Source organism: Drosophila takahashii, chromosome 3R, assembly GCF_030179915.1.
Source record: "Drosophila takahashii strain IR98-3 E-12201 chromosome 3R, DtakHiC1v2, whole genome shotgun sequence".
NCBI lineage: Eukaryota > Metazoa > Arthropoda > Insecta > Diptera > Drosophilidae > Drosophila > Drosophila takahashii.
In genome coordinates this window covers 17,616,795-17,631,612 of record NC_091681.1, presented here as the reverse complement: position 1 = coordinate 17,631,612, position 14,818 = coordinate 17,616,795, and the positions used below count along the sequence as shown (strand labels likewise).

Sequence of the window (14,818 nt, the reverse complement as noted above, 5' to 3'; positions counted from 1 at the left end):
TTTTTTGTGCATTGTTTAACAAGCTTTTATAAACTAATTTTTAAAGCCTAAGGCCATTAATTTTAAATGTATTTATTTAATGATTCAATTTATGAAGACTACTAATTTGAGGATTCTTCTTTGGACTCGGTGCCGCTTAGAATAATTTGCAATTGCTTTTCCTGCTGTTCAATCAGCGGCAACCATTGCTCCGAGGGGGCTGAGAAGCTAGAGGGCTCAAATTTGGGAATTTTACCCAGATTTCCCAGGACCGACTTGCGATGAGCTCGGTTTTCCCCCATAAAATGCTCCAGCTTGTCCACCAGATTATTGGACTCCTTGATCAGGTCGTCGATGGACTGCAGAAGGGCGAACCAATCTATTTTTTGGCTGCCAATCAGGGAATTGCCCCTCAATCGAAAGGGAAAGGGCACAAAGCTGCGCCAGGGCTTAAAGGACTCTATGGTGTAGGGTATAAAGTGTCGCTCCGATTCCATTTCCACTGCATCGTCGTCGAAATGCCAGGATGCCAGGGTGGGAGCCATGTTCGGATTATTCCCACTTCCCCTAGACTGATTAGATCCTTCGAATTTAAGCATTCGTATCTTGGCAATCTGATCGCCAAGCCTCTTTTCCACATCGCAGATAATGTCACTGTCATCCTCATCGGATTTAGGAAGATACGAGTTGACCAGGTCCTTGTTGTAGGCCTTGGGCAGCAGCGTTTGAGTTTGGCGCGAAACGGTAGGCACACTATCGGTCATTTGGGACATCGAGTAGGTGAGCACATCTGTAAAGTGAGTACTCTATATAGTATTTCCCTAAAGCCTCGAGCACAAAGCTTACACTTCTCATAGCCATCCTTCTTTTTGGAGTACTGTCCATCGGTGAGTATGCCTATGTCCTTGTGCAAAATCAAATCCTTCTGCACACCAAAGCTGGCCTCCTTCATGAGCTTCGTGGGCACAAAGTCCGTTTGCAAGGCCACATTGGCCTTGCCAGCTCTTAGCCGTCTATATGGGAAAATAGTTAGTAATTTTAAAATTTAAAAATTGGTATCGAAAAACCTCGAAGCATCCAGTAACTTGGCCCGCAGCAGGGCGCTTTTGTCGGGTTTGGTGAGCGTGGAAACGCTAACTGCCCGCCAAGGAGGTCGCTTGGCCTCATTTTCCTTTTCCTTCTCCGCCGCCAGCTCTTTCATGCGTCTCCAACTGTTTTTGGCTCTAAGGAAAATCGGTTAAAAATTGTTTAAATAATATGTGAGGTATCTAAAATTATAGGTCGTACTACCCACCTACTCAATGATGCACTACTCGCACGAATGTTCGAATGCGGAGCACTTTGCTGGTCATCCACACTTTGCGTCTCGCTGGTTTCCGATGATGTGCCACTGTTGTTGGAGCTGGTACTCTGCTTTGGCCTATTCATGGTAGCGATTTTTTTGCCTCTTTAAACTTTAAATGTGTGTGGGTGGAAGAACTTTGCACAACGTCTCTATTAGCAGTCAATACATCGATGCATAAACAATTTGGTGCATCCGCGTTGCCATGGAGTCGACGGAAATGGTTTGGGTTTGGGGACCCAGATATCGACCAATGAATGAAAGGCAATAACAAGGCGCCAAATAATTCAGAAATTTCAACCTGGAAAATAATCGCAGTGCTGGCATTTTAGCTATTTATGACAATTATAATAATAATAGCCTTATACAGACATAACAAAAAACATATTTTATTATTCAATAGCATTTATATTTAGGAGTTGTTATAAAAAGCATTAAATATGCGGAAGACATCGCCGTTGTAATTCTCCAAATGCGTTCTTCCCGCTTCGTAAGAGCACTCGGAGAATAGGTCGTAGTTCTGCCGGTGGAACCAATAGTTCTTCGTAGTGCTATTGGCGCCAAGATCGAGTGTATTGAGCTGCAGCACTCCGAAGTGGAAAGACCGTCCGTCGGTCTGGACACTCTGCACGACAATTGGCTTGGGAAGAGCACCCTCCACGGATTCCCCATGCAATTGTCTAGCTCGCGCCGCAGCCACAACAAAAGCCTTGACCAATGTCCTTGCCTGAAGCTGAGAAGTTGTGACCTCGGATCCATGGGAATTTTTAACCAGTTGCTTGTTAAAGACCGTGAAGATGGTGTGTGGATGGGAGCAGCTTATGTCCGTGCGCAGGGCTGAAAGAATAAGATTGTTAGAATAGCATGATAAACTTTTATCTGCTGAAGAAGCTCACGGTAAAAGTTCTCCGTTTGGTAAATGTGCTGTTTCGGAATCGAGATCGTAGTCTTCATGGGGTAAAGATCGGGTAGAACTCCTTCAAATTTTCCCTTGACAGCTTCGATGGCGCGATTAGCAAAGACAACCTTCTCGGCATTGATGGTGAAACCAAGCAGATCACCGTCTTTACTCAGAGAGGTCTTAAAAGTGGCGTTGTCTATGAGCTTCCTTCGAATGGAGACTGAACGACCGGCCAATTTTTCGGTTTCTTGCAGGAGCTTGTTCACCAGCAGACGACTGATGAAGATATCAAAGTTATTGTGGGTTTTATTTGGGCATGTAAGTGGTTACTCACTTGACCCTTTCGTGGGAAATTCCGTAGGAGCGGGGCAGATTGAAACGCGGCCTCTCCGGCAGCCTCACCTTGGGCAGCTTCACTTGCTCCGCATCGAGCACGTGGGAGGCCAGAATGGCATGCCGAATGCTCTTGTCTATGGTTTTGGGCAACTGCTGGCTGGCGATGGCATCCTCGACTTGCTTGGGAAAGGTCGGGATCTCGATGCAGTTGGTCAGCACCTGGGCCTGTGGCAATCCGCCAATTAGCACGCTGTGGTCGGAGTAGGAGTGGCAAACGGTGGAGTGCCAATCGGGGTGCCTGCTGTCCTCGGGAATCGCCTTCTCGCGGGTGCCCACAATGCCCACACTGCAGGATAATTTATACATGTTAATTATTACAATCAAGAGGTTGTTTCCCGCAAATACTCACAGTTTTCTCTCAACTTTGGCGTTTAAAAGATCCTCTGGATTCTTCACCTGAACCCCAAGTTTAAGGAGCTCGGCGGCAGCGCCAGTTTCCTTGGGCACCCGCTTTCCCTGGACCAGCCAGTGCTTCTTGAAGTGCCAGCCGAGATGCTGGGCGCACAGGGTCTTGGTCAGCCTCATTTCAGTTAGATCTTGGCAATGTTTTCGTACGATGAAGGGGAGCCCGGCAGATTGGTTATGAAATGTCTATTAGGGATGGGAGAGCTTCAGTCACGGTTACTATCGGAAATATTTTCGTGCTACAAGTTGTTACTCAGTGACTTTAATTTATATTTAAAATATTGCTTGTAAGTAGAGGTAAAACTAAAAAATTATGTATAGAAGGCCAAGTATATTTGATTCTATTTTAAGCCTTAATTTAAAAAAAAGGTAACAAAGGCAGAATAACCGATTCATTAGAATGAGCAAGTCACTAAAATTAATTATACCGTGAAAACTTTTATGTCTTTGATGGTAATTTAATATGTAGGTAATACTATACATTAGCGGGCTCACCCCCGAAATTCGCGAAAAAATTATCCTCGATGGACCGCGATTTCTTAAGAATTTACGTGCAAAAAGAATTTGGCGGTCGGCCATGGTTCTCTTGTAATTGAATTTCAAAGTTCCCGGGTTTGCTATAAGAAACAAGTATGCTTTTCTAACGTTTGCTATAAAAATCATATATGTATATATGTACCCTTTTTTCTTTTTTGTCAAAATAAGACTAATTTAAAATTCCAAACATCTGAGTAATTGGTATTATCAAATAAAAACACCTCTTAACGAGGTAAAAAACTAGTGACGATCGCACCTTCAACATACAAAAGTTCTGATATCAACATTTGTGACGAAAAATTATTACACTCGTCATTAAATAGACTTTCTAATATTTTCTCATACACCTTTCGATAGGTGTATCATTTATTATGATCGGACCATCACAGTAGATTTTCATTTCTTCGTGTATATATAGTAGTCGCCTTCGCACACTCTCCTGGTGCGCTTCGTCACTACATGGACTGCCGTCCATAGTGATAGGGAACTAGTCCTCACAACCGCGTAAAAATGATCCTCGATGGACAGCGAGTTCTTAAGAACTCTCATAACCGTGGATGACCACATGTGTATTTTTATTATGATAATCAGAAGAAATCGCGGTGCAGGGAGAATTATATATTTTAACCTTTCTTTTAGTCTTTTCCACCCAAAACTAAACTTAAAGATTGAATTTGTATTTTCTGAGCGACACACCAACCCTAATTCAGCTAAAACTGCTAGCTTAATATTGAACAAAAAAAACTGCGCCGCAGGTGAAAAAAAATTTAAGAAAAAATCGCGCGATTTTTTCTTAAATTTTTTGTCGCTTGCGGCGCAGCCTTTTTTTTAATTTCTTTTTTAAACGCACTTCTTTCAAATACTTCCTATTCGGAAATACTAAAGCAGAGAGATATCTAGGCCATAAAAGGTTATTAAAGAAAAAACCTGGAACTTTACCTCAATGGTGGTGCGGAAAAGTGTTCATTAAAACTTTTAATTTAAAAAAATTCTACATTTTTTTATAGGAACTCATTTAAACAATTAAATCATTTTATAGGAACTCATTTAAACAATATATTAATTTTATAGGAACTCATTAAAACTTAATTACTTTGATTGAAAATATGAGAAAAGCACCCTTGTTTTTTATAGCAAACCCGGGAACTTTGAAATTCAATTACAAGAGAACCATGGCCGACTGCCAAATTCTTTTTGCACGTAAATTCTTAAGAAATCGCGGTCCATCGAGGATAATTTTTTCGCGAATTTCGGGGGTGAGCCCGCTAATGTATAGTATTACCAATATGTATATGTAATATAATTAATTTGTCTTTTATTTTTTCTCTCAAATTTAATTTGTGTTTTAATTATTAACAAATATAACGTGCTATCGGAGCTAGCGATATCTATCGTTAAACGTATCACCACTAACCTGCGCATCTGGTCACACTCTGGGCAATAAATAAAGGAAAAGGCGGAAGGTTTTGTTAAGAAAATTAACAAAATTAGGTTAAATTCTAGACGGTAAGTGCCAAATCGAGTTCCTCAAGTCGGGCTGAATGCCCCTTCGATTCCTAGTCACCCCGATAATCGTGTTTTAGCCAATAACCTGCTCACTTTCTCCCGCAAGACTTACGACACCGCACCGCACCACACGACAAAAATGCCGCGATACAGGGAGTGGGATTTGGCCTGCAAGGTGTATGTGGGCAACCTGGGCTCCTCGGCCTCCAAGCACGAGATCGAGGGGGCGTTCGCCAAGTACGGACCACTGCGGAATGTGTGGGTGGCCCGCAATCCGCCCGGCTTCGCCTTCGTGGAGTTCGAGGATCGCCGGGACGCGGAGGACGCAACGCGTGCCCTGGACGGAACGCGCTGTTGCGGCACCAGGATTCGCGTGGAGATGTCATCGGGTCGCTCCCGCGATCGCCGGCGCGGAGAGGGCGGCAGCAGTAGTGGACGATCTGGTTCCGGGCGCTACAGGTAATTCCACGAACGCAAAACTGTACCAGATGTCATGGATCTCTTGAATCTCAAAAAAAAAAGGGGGTAATTCCCTTAGGCTTATAAGACCACAACGGCGATCTTCTTTCTGACCGCCCAAATTAATCAAATCCCTATCAAAACGTATACAATTTGTTATCGGCTCGAAATTTCATTGGAATCATCACAAAAACATTAATTGCTAATTGCAAACATGTACATTTTTCCCGCCTTTTTTCCGCACGTGATAAAGAAGCCTGCGAAAAAGTGAAGATCTCTTTGCAGGCTGCTTTATCCGGGGCACAATGACCTTTGTCCCCCAAATTAATTGATATTGCCAATTGAAAATTGTATACATATATTATCTACGATCAAAAGCCTTTGGTGGTTGTTAAATGCGAGTTATCGACACTTTTTCAGGATAACTCCTTCGGCTAGAACTACTTCCACTGCTACTTCTTCCTTCTACAACATCAACAATCTACAACAGCAACCATCTTCACAGCCACAGCCAGCAACCTTCAACTTGCAACTCTAAATTATCCATGTTCAGCGTCACAGCCTCACAGAAGTTTTGATTAGCAACCCCAATGATTTCATCCTAGAAGAAGCATTGCAGTCGCCAAAAGAGTTCTACTAATGAAGTTATCCTGCGTATCCCTCGAATAATTGCTTACAATTATTTTCTTTAATTTAGTTGCCAAAGACCAGGGCTCAACTAGTCGGTTTAATGATTAATATTTAGTTTTCAGGGTCAGCTTTCTCGAAATCTCCAAATGAGAAAACTGGCCCAGTCAAGTATTACCGATTTGTCCGTCCATTTGTCGTTTCGAAAATCGTTGAAAACTTTAACTAAATAGTAGAGTATCAGGAATATTACAAAACATTATAGCAGCTACAGTAAAGCTCTCTACCTAATTGGGTTCCAGCTTACAAAACAAAACAATAGAATTGATTCATTTGAACTAAACAATTTGCACAGCTTTCATTTGTGTTTGTATTGTGAATCAAGCAAGCATTTACCTTACAGAGCCACACTTTTTATGCAGCACTTTGTTAGGAGCGTATGTACATACACCTCTTACTATTCTAAGCAGATAGTTCGTTTGTTTAAATTCGTTAGTAATCTTATCTTAACCAACGCGTCTCTTTCAGGTCTCGATCACCACGTCGCTCCCGCTCGCCCCGCAGCCGCAGCTTCTCGCGCGACCGCCGAAGTCGCTCGGACTCTCGAGATCGGCACTAATATATTTCCAAAAGGATAACATTTAAGCAGTGTCGCAATCAAACATCAAGCTCGGCCACGGCCGACTTTTTGGATAGGACTTCCTAAGTTGATTGCGATGTAAGTAGATTTTCTTCAGATGACAATATAAATCTTTCGATGCATTCTTGAAATTTCCTTTTTTTTTCTAAATAAGAAATAAAGACGCACAATCAGCGAGTTTTGATTGGTTTCATATATCATCAAAATGCATTTGTTTCCAGCAAAGGGGGACGTGCTAAATGCACTGTTTATTATGAGAGAATTGACGTGCTACTGTACAACTTTTCTTAGAAGTATGTTCGGATAATAATTTAAACAGGCGCACGAGTGTAAAAATATTATTATGTATACTAACAAAGGTACACTTTAAACTTAGGAGAAGACGCAACACGAGAATTCGTTGCACATATCGCACTGGAATAAACCCTTACGTCTAGTCATTGTTTAAATCCTCGCCGCTGGGCTCTGAGCCCCAGTACACAATCGGCAGATCGGATTGCTTATGGCTGAACCTAGCGCATGCGGTATGTGTTCGACTCCTGGATCTCGGACAGTTCGCCCTTGAAGTTGATGTCGATGACAAAGTCCAGGTCGCGGTTATTCCGCTCGTTGGGCTTCATCTGGAACGTGCCGGTGATCTCCTCGTTCTTCTTGGCCGTCATATGGTCGTCCAGGTAGAACACAGTCTGCTTCCAGTGCGTGTATGTGGAGTCTGGCGACGTGCTGAACCCAAGGCGCTTGTGGCACTTGGTGAACTCTATGTTAAAGTAGGTGACTAACGCCTGCACAAAGTCGTTGCGCTTGATGCACAGGCTGAACTTGGACGAGAAGTTGAGATCTGCCTTCTGCACGGTGTACAGGTCCACCTCCTTGACCATGCACGATGTGGAGACCACCTGCTTGGGATCGACCACATCGACGAGCGGCTCGGTGACCGCCACCTTGCGAATGCAGCTCATGTCGAAGCCGTACACATCATCCCACCAGTTGATCTTCTCGTCCTTGTACTGTCGGTCCTCGATGGCCGTGATGTAGAGCGTTCCTCGGTCCGGGAACATCATGCCGTCCTTCTTCAGCCACTTGTCCCGCGCGTACAGCACTGTGTCCAACATGGACTCGTAGAAGAGGCAGTAGCTAAATTGAGGAGAATTAAATTGAACGGATTCTTTAATAACAGTTCATCCTTTTATGCTTAGAAACTAGAGCCCTGCGTGAATCATTCAATTTTTGTCGTATGTCATAACATTTCTGATTTCTTCAATTCAATTCTATGTCAAATAAATAATAATATTTGCTTTTCTAATTCATTTCGAAGTGAATGAATAAATATTATGAATTTTTTGAATTTGTCAGATTTTTTTTGTGCTTTCCTTTGAAAACAATAAGTGGAAAATTTTTAACAAATCAATGTTAACTGCATAGTGAATAAAATTCAGGCAGATTTAATCACTAAATTATGGCCCTTTTTTGTTCTAAAGAAATTGTCGTTTGAATTATCTCGGAATTCATGCCATTCATTCATTCAGTTCTATTAAACTCAAAATTCAAATTAATTCATTTATATAAAACAAAAAATTCATTGAATCCATTCTTGCATGGCTCTAAATTCTATGTCAAATAATAAATGTTTTTCTAATTCATTCCGAAATGAATGAATGAATAATTAAATTTAATAAATTTTTTTAATTTGCCAGATTTTTTTTGTGGTTTTTTTTTGAGCAGAAATCGTGGTAAATTTTTAGCAAATCAATGTTAACTGCATAGTAAATAAAATGCAGGCAGATTTAATCACAAAATGATGGCCCTTTTTTCTTCAAAATAAATTGTCGTTAGAATTATTTTATAATTCATGCCATTCAATTATATTAAACTCAAAATTCCAATTAATTCATTCATTCAAAATAATTCATTGAATCCATTAATGCAGGGCTCTATTAGAAACTAAGACTCATTTAAGTCTTTTTACACCTCTAAAAACTCGAGACGTACCCCATCCACTCGGAAATGATGATGTCCACGCCCTCAATACCATTGGGAAGCTCAATCTCCTCGATCTTGCCCTTGACCACCTTGATCACATCCTGCAGATTGTTGTCAATGACCACTTGGCGGGCGAATTCGATGATGTTGGAGCAGTCGACGGCGATCACAGTGGCGGCGCCGGCCTTCGCGGCGAACATGGACAGGATGCCAGTGCCGCAGCCCACGTCCAGAACGGTCTACAAAGGGGGTGGAAAGTACCAGTTTAAAAACAATGGTAACCAAGAAAATCGCCGGAAGTGAAACCCACCTTGCCCTGGAACAGATGCTTGTTGTGGTACATCGCATTGCGGTATGTGACGGTCCGCACCTCGTCCTTCAGCATCTCCTCGTGGATCCCGAAGTGGGCGTAGGAGTCAAAGTAATAGTCGCGGGACGTCATCTCGTCGGCATTGGCATTGGGATTGTCCCCGGACGCAGCGGCTCCCTCCGCGGGCAGCTTCTTGGCCACATTGTTTGAGTTCGCATTTGAATTGGGCGTGATGCCGGTCGCCGATTCCACAGCTGCCTCCATCGGGATGTCTGTGCTGGCCTGCGAAATCGATCAGTCAGCCATTGGGCCCTCAATTGGCAGCGCAATATGCCCCAAACTCACCATTTTCTAATTTGTCGGCGTCTCTTTGGTTTTTTCACGTCGAGAATAGCGACCAAATGATGGGACTATTTCTATAGCACGCTAGTTTAAAAAGTTGCTTTGCAACACTGCCGCCGATTGGAGCCGGTGCGAAAATCGATGTTCGATACTATCGGTTGGCCGCGTGCGAATTTTTGAGTTTGGTATTTTTTTCAAGCTGGTTTTATAAGGGAAGAAGTCGCAGTTACGGGAGATTGGTTTGTAATGGCGAGAAGGGTAAAACATTTATTTTTATAATTTTCGGGGTATTCACTTTTGTACGTTATATCCCAAAAATGTACATAACACAAAAAACCGATTAGATTAACTAAATTATCCAGACACATTTAAATTTCTGAAACAAATATTTTATAAAAATTTTTAGAAAGTCTTAAAATTTTTCTTTCTAATACCCATTAATTTTAAAATTTGTAATTGATTTTTATTAGTAAAGATTTTTTAATAGAATCCATTACAAATATAAATATTCAATTATCAGAAATAATTAAATTTGCAACTTGAAACTTAAAAAACATCGATAACTGCAAGGAACAATCGATAGTTCCTGATTCTTTTCCCATCTCTAACCATCGCTTGCCCGGCAATTTTGGCGGCAAAATATTGGCACATCGCATTTACCAAACAGAAAGCCAAAACAAGCGGTGCAGAAAGTAGCATTTATTTACCAAAGTATCTCGTTTTAACTCTGATTACCAATAAAAATGGAAGGCTTTGACGATGCCGGTGTGTTCTTCTCGGATAATTTCGGCGGGGAAAACCAGCCGGACGCGCAAATCAACTTGCAGGCGGTGAAGAAGAAGTACAAGGAGTTCATCCGCACTTTCAACGAGGAGAACTTTTTCTACAAATACCGGTGAGTGGATGGCAATTCCTCCTCCAAGCCCCTTTAAACCCAATCTTCCTGCAGCGACACTCTGAAGCGGAACTACCTGAATGGCCGCTACTTCCTGGAGATCGAGATGGAGGACCTGGTGGGCTTCGATGAGGCTCTGGCCGACAAGCTGAACAAACAGCCGACGGAGCACTTGCAGATCTTCGAGGAGGCCGCCCGGGAGGTGGCCGACGAGATCACGGCTCCCCGGCCGGAGCACGAGGAGCAGATGCACGACATCCAGATCCTGCTCAGTTCCAATGCGAATCCCACCAACATCCGGCAGCTAAAGTCCGACTGTGTCTCCAAGCTGGTCAAGATCGCCGGCATTATTGTCGCAGCCTCGGGCATAAGTGCCAAGGCCACGCGAATGTCCATCATGTGCCAGTCGTGCAGCACGGTCATTCCGAATCTCAAGGTGAATCCCGGTCTGGAGGGCTACGCCCTGCCCAGGAAGTGCAACACGGAGCAGGCGGGCAGGCCCAAGTGCCCGCTGGATCCCTTCTTCATCATGCCGGACAAGTGCAAGTGCGTCGACTTCCAGACCCTCAAGCTCCAGGAACTGCCCGACTATGTGCCCCAGGGTGAGATTCCCCGCCACCTGCAGCTCTTCTGCGATCGCTCGCTCTGCGAACGCGTGGTGCCCGGCAATCGGGTGCTCATCCAGGGCATCTACTCCATCCGCAAGGTGGGCAAACCCTCTCGCCAGGATGGTCGCGAGAAGGCAGTCGTTGGTGTGCGTGCTCCCTACATGAGGGTGGTGGGCATCACCGTGGACGCAGAGGGCGCGGGTGCCATTTCCCGCTATAGCAACATAACCAGCGACGAGGAGGAGAACTTCCGCCGCATGGCCGCCTCCGGGGACATCTACGAACGTCTCTCACAGTCGCTGGCGCCCAGCATCTTCGGTTCGAAGGACATAAAGAAGGCCATTACCTGCATGCTTTTCGGCGGATCCCGTAAACGTTTGCCCGATGGGCTGTGCCGTCGTGGCGACATAAACGTCTTGCTGCTCGGCGATCCTGGTACGGCCAAGTCGCAGCTGCTGAAGTTCGTGGAGAAGGTGGCGCCCATCGCAGTGTATACTTCCGGCAAGGGCTCCAGTGCCGCTGGTCTCACGGCTTCGGTTATGAAGGATCCCCAGACGGTAAGAAAGATGTTGCTTTAGTTTATGGTTTATTTTTATTGGGAACTTTTAAGGTGGATATCGAAAAACAGCGAATTCTTCAGAAGAGGATTTGCTATAAAAATTGTGATTATATAGGAATTCTTAAAAAGGCCCAATAAAAAAAATTAAATTTGAAGATTAATTAATTTAAGAAGTCACAAAGCTAAATTCATTTAAGAAGGGCTGACATTTTCTATTTCTATTTAGAAAATGTGCAATTACCATTATTATTTTTACTAAAAAATAAGCATTAAAATTGAATTTTTCAAATGTAATTAAATATTTTTTCGTTGGCAGTATTTTTTTGAAAAATATTGCAATGATATTCCATTGGCATTACTTTTTTAATACAGCCTTTATAATTTTACAATACAGCCTTTAAAATAATGAATTGAAATTTCACTGGCATTACTTTTCTGAATTATAATGAAACCCGATTTCACATTAGCATTACTTTTTTTAGTGCTTATAAAATTACCAATTCATTACAAAAGCATTTCATTGGGCACAGCTCTGAGTTTATCCTATTTACTGACTCCTAATTTATCTCCCAGCGCAACTTTGTCATGGAGGGCGGCGCCATGGTCCTGGCAGATGGCGGCGTGGTCTGTATCGATGAGTTCGACAAGATGCGAGAGGACGATCGAGTGGCCATTCACGAGGCCATGGAGCAGCAGACCATATCCATTGCCAAGGCCGGCATCACGACCACCCTGAACTCACGCTGCTCTGTTTTGGCCGCTGCCAACTCCATTTTCGGCCGATGGGACGACACCAAGGGCGAGGATAACATCGACTTTATGCCCACAATCCTTTCGCGTTTCGACATGATATTCATAGTGAAGGACATTCACGATGAGTCGCGGGACATTACGCTGGCCAAGCACATCATTAACGTGCATCTGAGCTCAAACAAGTCGGCGCCTTCGGAGCCGGCAGAGGGTGAGATATCGCTGTCGACGTTCAAGAAGTACATCCACTTCTGCCGCACCCACTGCGGTCCGCGACTGAGCGAGGCTGCCGGCGAGAAGCTGAAGAGCCGCTACGTCCTAATGCGCAGTGGGGCGGGTCAGCAGGAAAAGGCCTCCGACAAGAGAATGAGCATTCCCATCACCGTGCGTCAGCTGGAGGCCGTCATCCGCATATCGGAGTCGCTGGCCAAGATTCGCTTGCAGCCCTTCGTCTCCGATGAGCACGTGAACGAGGCGCTCCGCCTCTTTCAAGTTTCAACGCTCGATGCTGCCATGACCGGCAGCTTGGCCGGCGCCGAGGGATTCACCACCGAGGAGGACCAGGAGACGCTGAACCGCATCGAGAAGCAATTGAAGCGCCGCTTCGCCATTGGATCTCAAGTCTCGGAGCAGAATATTCTGCAGGTAATTCTTTTTAATTTATTTGTGAAGAGCCATTATTTAAATTTATTTTCTAATATTTTTTTTCAGGACTTTTTACGTCAGAAGTATGAGGAACGCACCGTTATGAAAGTTATTCATACTATGATTCGTCGCGGAGAACTTCAGCACAGGATGCAACGTAAGATGCTGTATCGTATTTGCTAAAAACCTGTTATTCACATAATTATTTACCTATCGTTGAATGTTTCATCAATCGTTCGTCATATTAATTGTATTCCCATTTATAATATTAAGGAAACCATACATTCTTTTCACACGTGAGACCAATAAACAATCTTACATCTTCAGAAATTTCCCTACTTATCTTTGCAGCTCTCAAACAATAAGATATTTTATACAATATTTTAAAACCCAAATAAGATAGAATTCAGGCATAAACTTCGTAGGCAAAATTTTCTGGTTTAATCTTTTCCAGCCATAAGAATTTTACTCTTAATTTTCTATTTGAATTAGGAAACCCTAGGTATTTCGAGTGCACAAGTCAGTCGAGCCGGCAGACTATTTGTTACATAAATATCCATGATTGTTTACATTTAAAAAATGGGATTGTAAGCAAGATCTTAATTTTGTTTGTTGATGATGCTTGAACAGAAACACATAGACCCTTTGGTCGGCCTCCAAATTTCGGCGCAAACCGACAATTTCGCTCTACTTTCTGCTGTCTTTGCCTACGTCATTCGGACAAATCACAAAAACCAATCATATTACCTTGGCCGTTTGCCAATTTTTTAAAAATATTTTTTCCTCTGTTTAAGAACGTTTATTACTTCCTTTTATACAAAACTCAATTAGTATATTTGCGCATGCACATCCATGTACTTACATACAGACATTCGAAAGCTGAAAAATGTACTCAATATGTGCACGAATTTTCAAAAATACGTAAGCGTGTTACGTAGGCTTCTGGCCATTTAAATACAATGGCGAATTCAAGCATTTCAAATTTATGAATTTCCGGAAGGAAATCTTTACAATCTTGTTTACCACAAAATATATATATCTGTGGAATGACTGTATTATTTTGAGAGACGTAACCATAATATTTATTTCGAATAAATTTTTGTCTTATGACGCCACTTTGCTGCGTTTTAAGGTCCGAATGACGTCAAGATGCTCTAAAATTTATTGAGTGAGAATTGGAAACATGTTTCTCTAGACGTTTTCGAAAAATTCCAGAATATCATAGACTCAATATCGATGAAAAACAAGCAGCTATATAAATAAATACCTATAATTTATTTTGCGACGAGAATTTCCATTCAAGTCTGGTAGCCATTTGAACACATATGTATCCACCGGTCGCTCAATTTAATAACATTGTGGTACTTTGAACTTTGCATCGACCCAGGGTCAAGATAATTCAAACATCAAACAATAAGAGTTTAATTGAAATTCATATTCCGATATTGATGCACATGTGTGTTCATATTTTTCAATTACCTCTGCCTCTGTGTGTCTGTTCATCGTTTCCATTAACAAAGCGATGCACCCGGTGTTCTTTTCACTGCACACGATACATGGCTATGGATCTGTGTGTATCTATGAGTCCGCCTTTCAGCTAAACCAATTGACTCTATTTTATTTCGCCACCCGCTACGTAGACTCAACTAATGTAAACAATCGTGATGTTTTCCAAAACAGTGATTACTGCGTGATGATTTCATTTTCAACACGACCTGAGCACGATTCCAATTTCGAATATATATATTTTGAAATATTAAAGGACAAATCAAGTAGAGATTGCGCAACCGATCACCATTATTATTTGTCTGTTAATTGGGTTGCACATAATTGGGAGCGCTGAGGAAATTAGATAATTGTTTCCAACGCGCGTGTATATTTTGTGAAACAAAAATTCTTTAACGTCATCAGCATCCGTGGATTCCTTCCCAATTCTC

At 42.6% G+C, this 14,818-nt stretch overlaps 5 protein-coding genes across 7 annotated transcripts; 2 read left to right on the top strand and 3 right to left on the bottom strand.

Moving 5' to 3' along the window:
* Positions 1–74: 74 nt before the first annotated feature.
* On the bottom strand, positions 75–1,707 carry LOC108062859 (uncharacterized). The gene is made up of 4 exons (XM_017149705.3): positions 1,274–1,707; positions 1,047–1,202; positions 826–992; positions 75–769 (listed from the first exon to the last, which is right to left on the bottom strand). Exons 1-4 carry the CDS (start codon positions 1,405–1,407, stop codon positions 102–104), a joined length of 1,125 nt encoding a protein of 374 aa, XP_017005194.2. The 5' UTR covers positions 1,408–1,707; the 3' UTR covers positions 75–101.
* On the bottom strand, positions 1,691–3,231 carry mRpL37 (mitochondrial ribosomal protein L37). The gene is made up of 4 exons (XM_017149703.3): positions 2,968–3,231; positions 2,557–2,904; positions 2,218–2,498; positions 1,691–2,158 (listed from the first exon to the last, which is right to left on the bottom strand). Exons 1-4 carry the CDS (start codon positions 3,141–3,143, stop codon positions 1,734–1,736), a joined length of 1,230 nt encoding a protein of 409 aa, XP_017005192.2. The 5' UTR covers positions 3,144–3,231; the 3' UTR covers positions 1,691–1,733.
* A 1,722-nt stretch (positions 3,232–4,953) lies between these two features.
* On the top strand, positions 4,954–6,962 carry Rbp1 (RNA-binding protein 1). Of its 3 annotated transcripts, none has more exons than XM_017149615.3 (3): positions 4,954–5,066; positions 5,173–5,525; positions 6,681–6,962. In XM_017149615.3, the coding sequence occupies exons 2-3, from the start codon at positions 5,206–5,208 to the stop codon at positions 6,769–6,771; spliced, it is 411 nt and encodes a 136-aa protein (XP_017005104.1). In that variant the 5' UTR covers positions 4,954–5,066; positions 5,173–5,205; the 3' UTR covers positions 6,772–6,962. The 3 variants fall into 3 exon arrangements, with proteins under 3 accessions (XP_017005104.1, XP_044250196.1, XP_070072794.1); XM_044394261.2 differs by lacking the exon at positions 6,681–6,962 and adding an exon at positions 5,946–6,660; XM_070216693.1 differs by lacking the exon at positions 6,681–6,962 and adding an exon at positions 5,946–6,663 and having other exon boundaries at positions 4,968–5,066; positions 5,144–5,525.
* Positions 6,963–7,002: 40 nt separating this feature from the next.
* Positions 7,003–9,587, bottom strand: Art1 (arginine methyltransferase 1). The gene is made up of 4 exons (XM_017149612.3): positions 9,428–9,587; positions 9,083–9,364; positions 8,782–9,011; positions 7,003–7,926 (listed from the first exon to the last, which is right to left on the bottom strand). The coding sequence occupies exons 1-4, from the start codon at positions 9,428–9,430 to the stop codon at positions 7,305–7,307; spliced, it is 1,137 nt and encodes a 378-aa protein (XP_017005101.2). The 5' UTR covers positions 9,431–9,587; the 3' UTR covers positions 7,003–7,304.
* A 457-nt stretch (positions 9,588–10,044) lies between these two features.
* Positions 10,045–13,211, top strand: Mcm5 (Minichromosome maintenance 5). The gene is made up of 4 exons (XM_017149611.3): positions 10,045–10,319; positions 10,374–11,484; positions 12,060–12,881; positions 12,948–13,211. Exons 1-4 carry the CDS (start codon positions 10,168–10,170, stop codon positions 13,062–13,064), a joined length of 2,202 nt encoding a protein of 733 aa, XP_017005100.1. The 5' UTR covers positions 10,045–10,167; the 3' UTR covers positions 13,065–13,211.
* Positions 13,212–14,818: the final 1,607 nt, after the last annotated feature.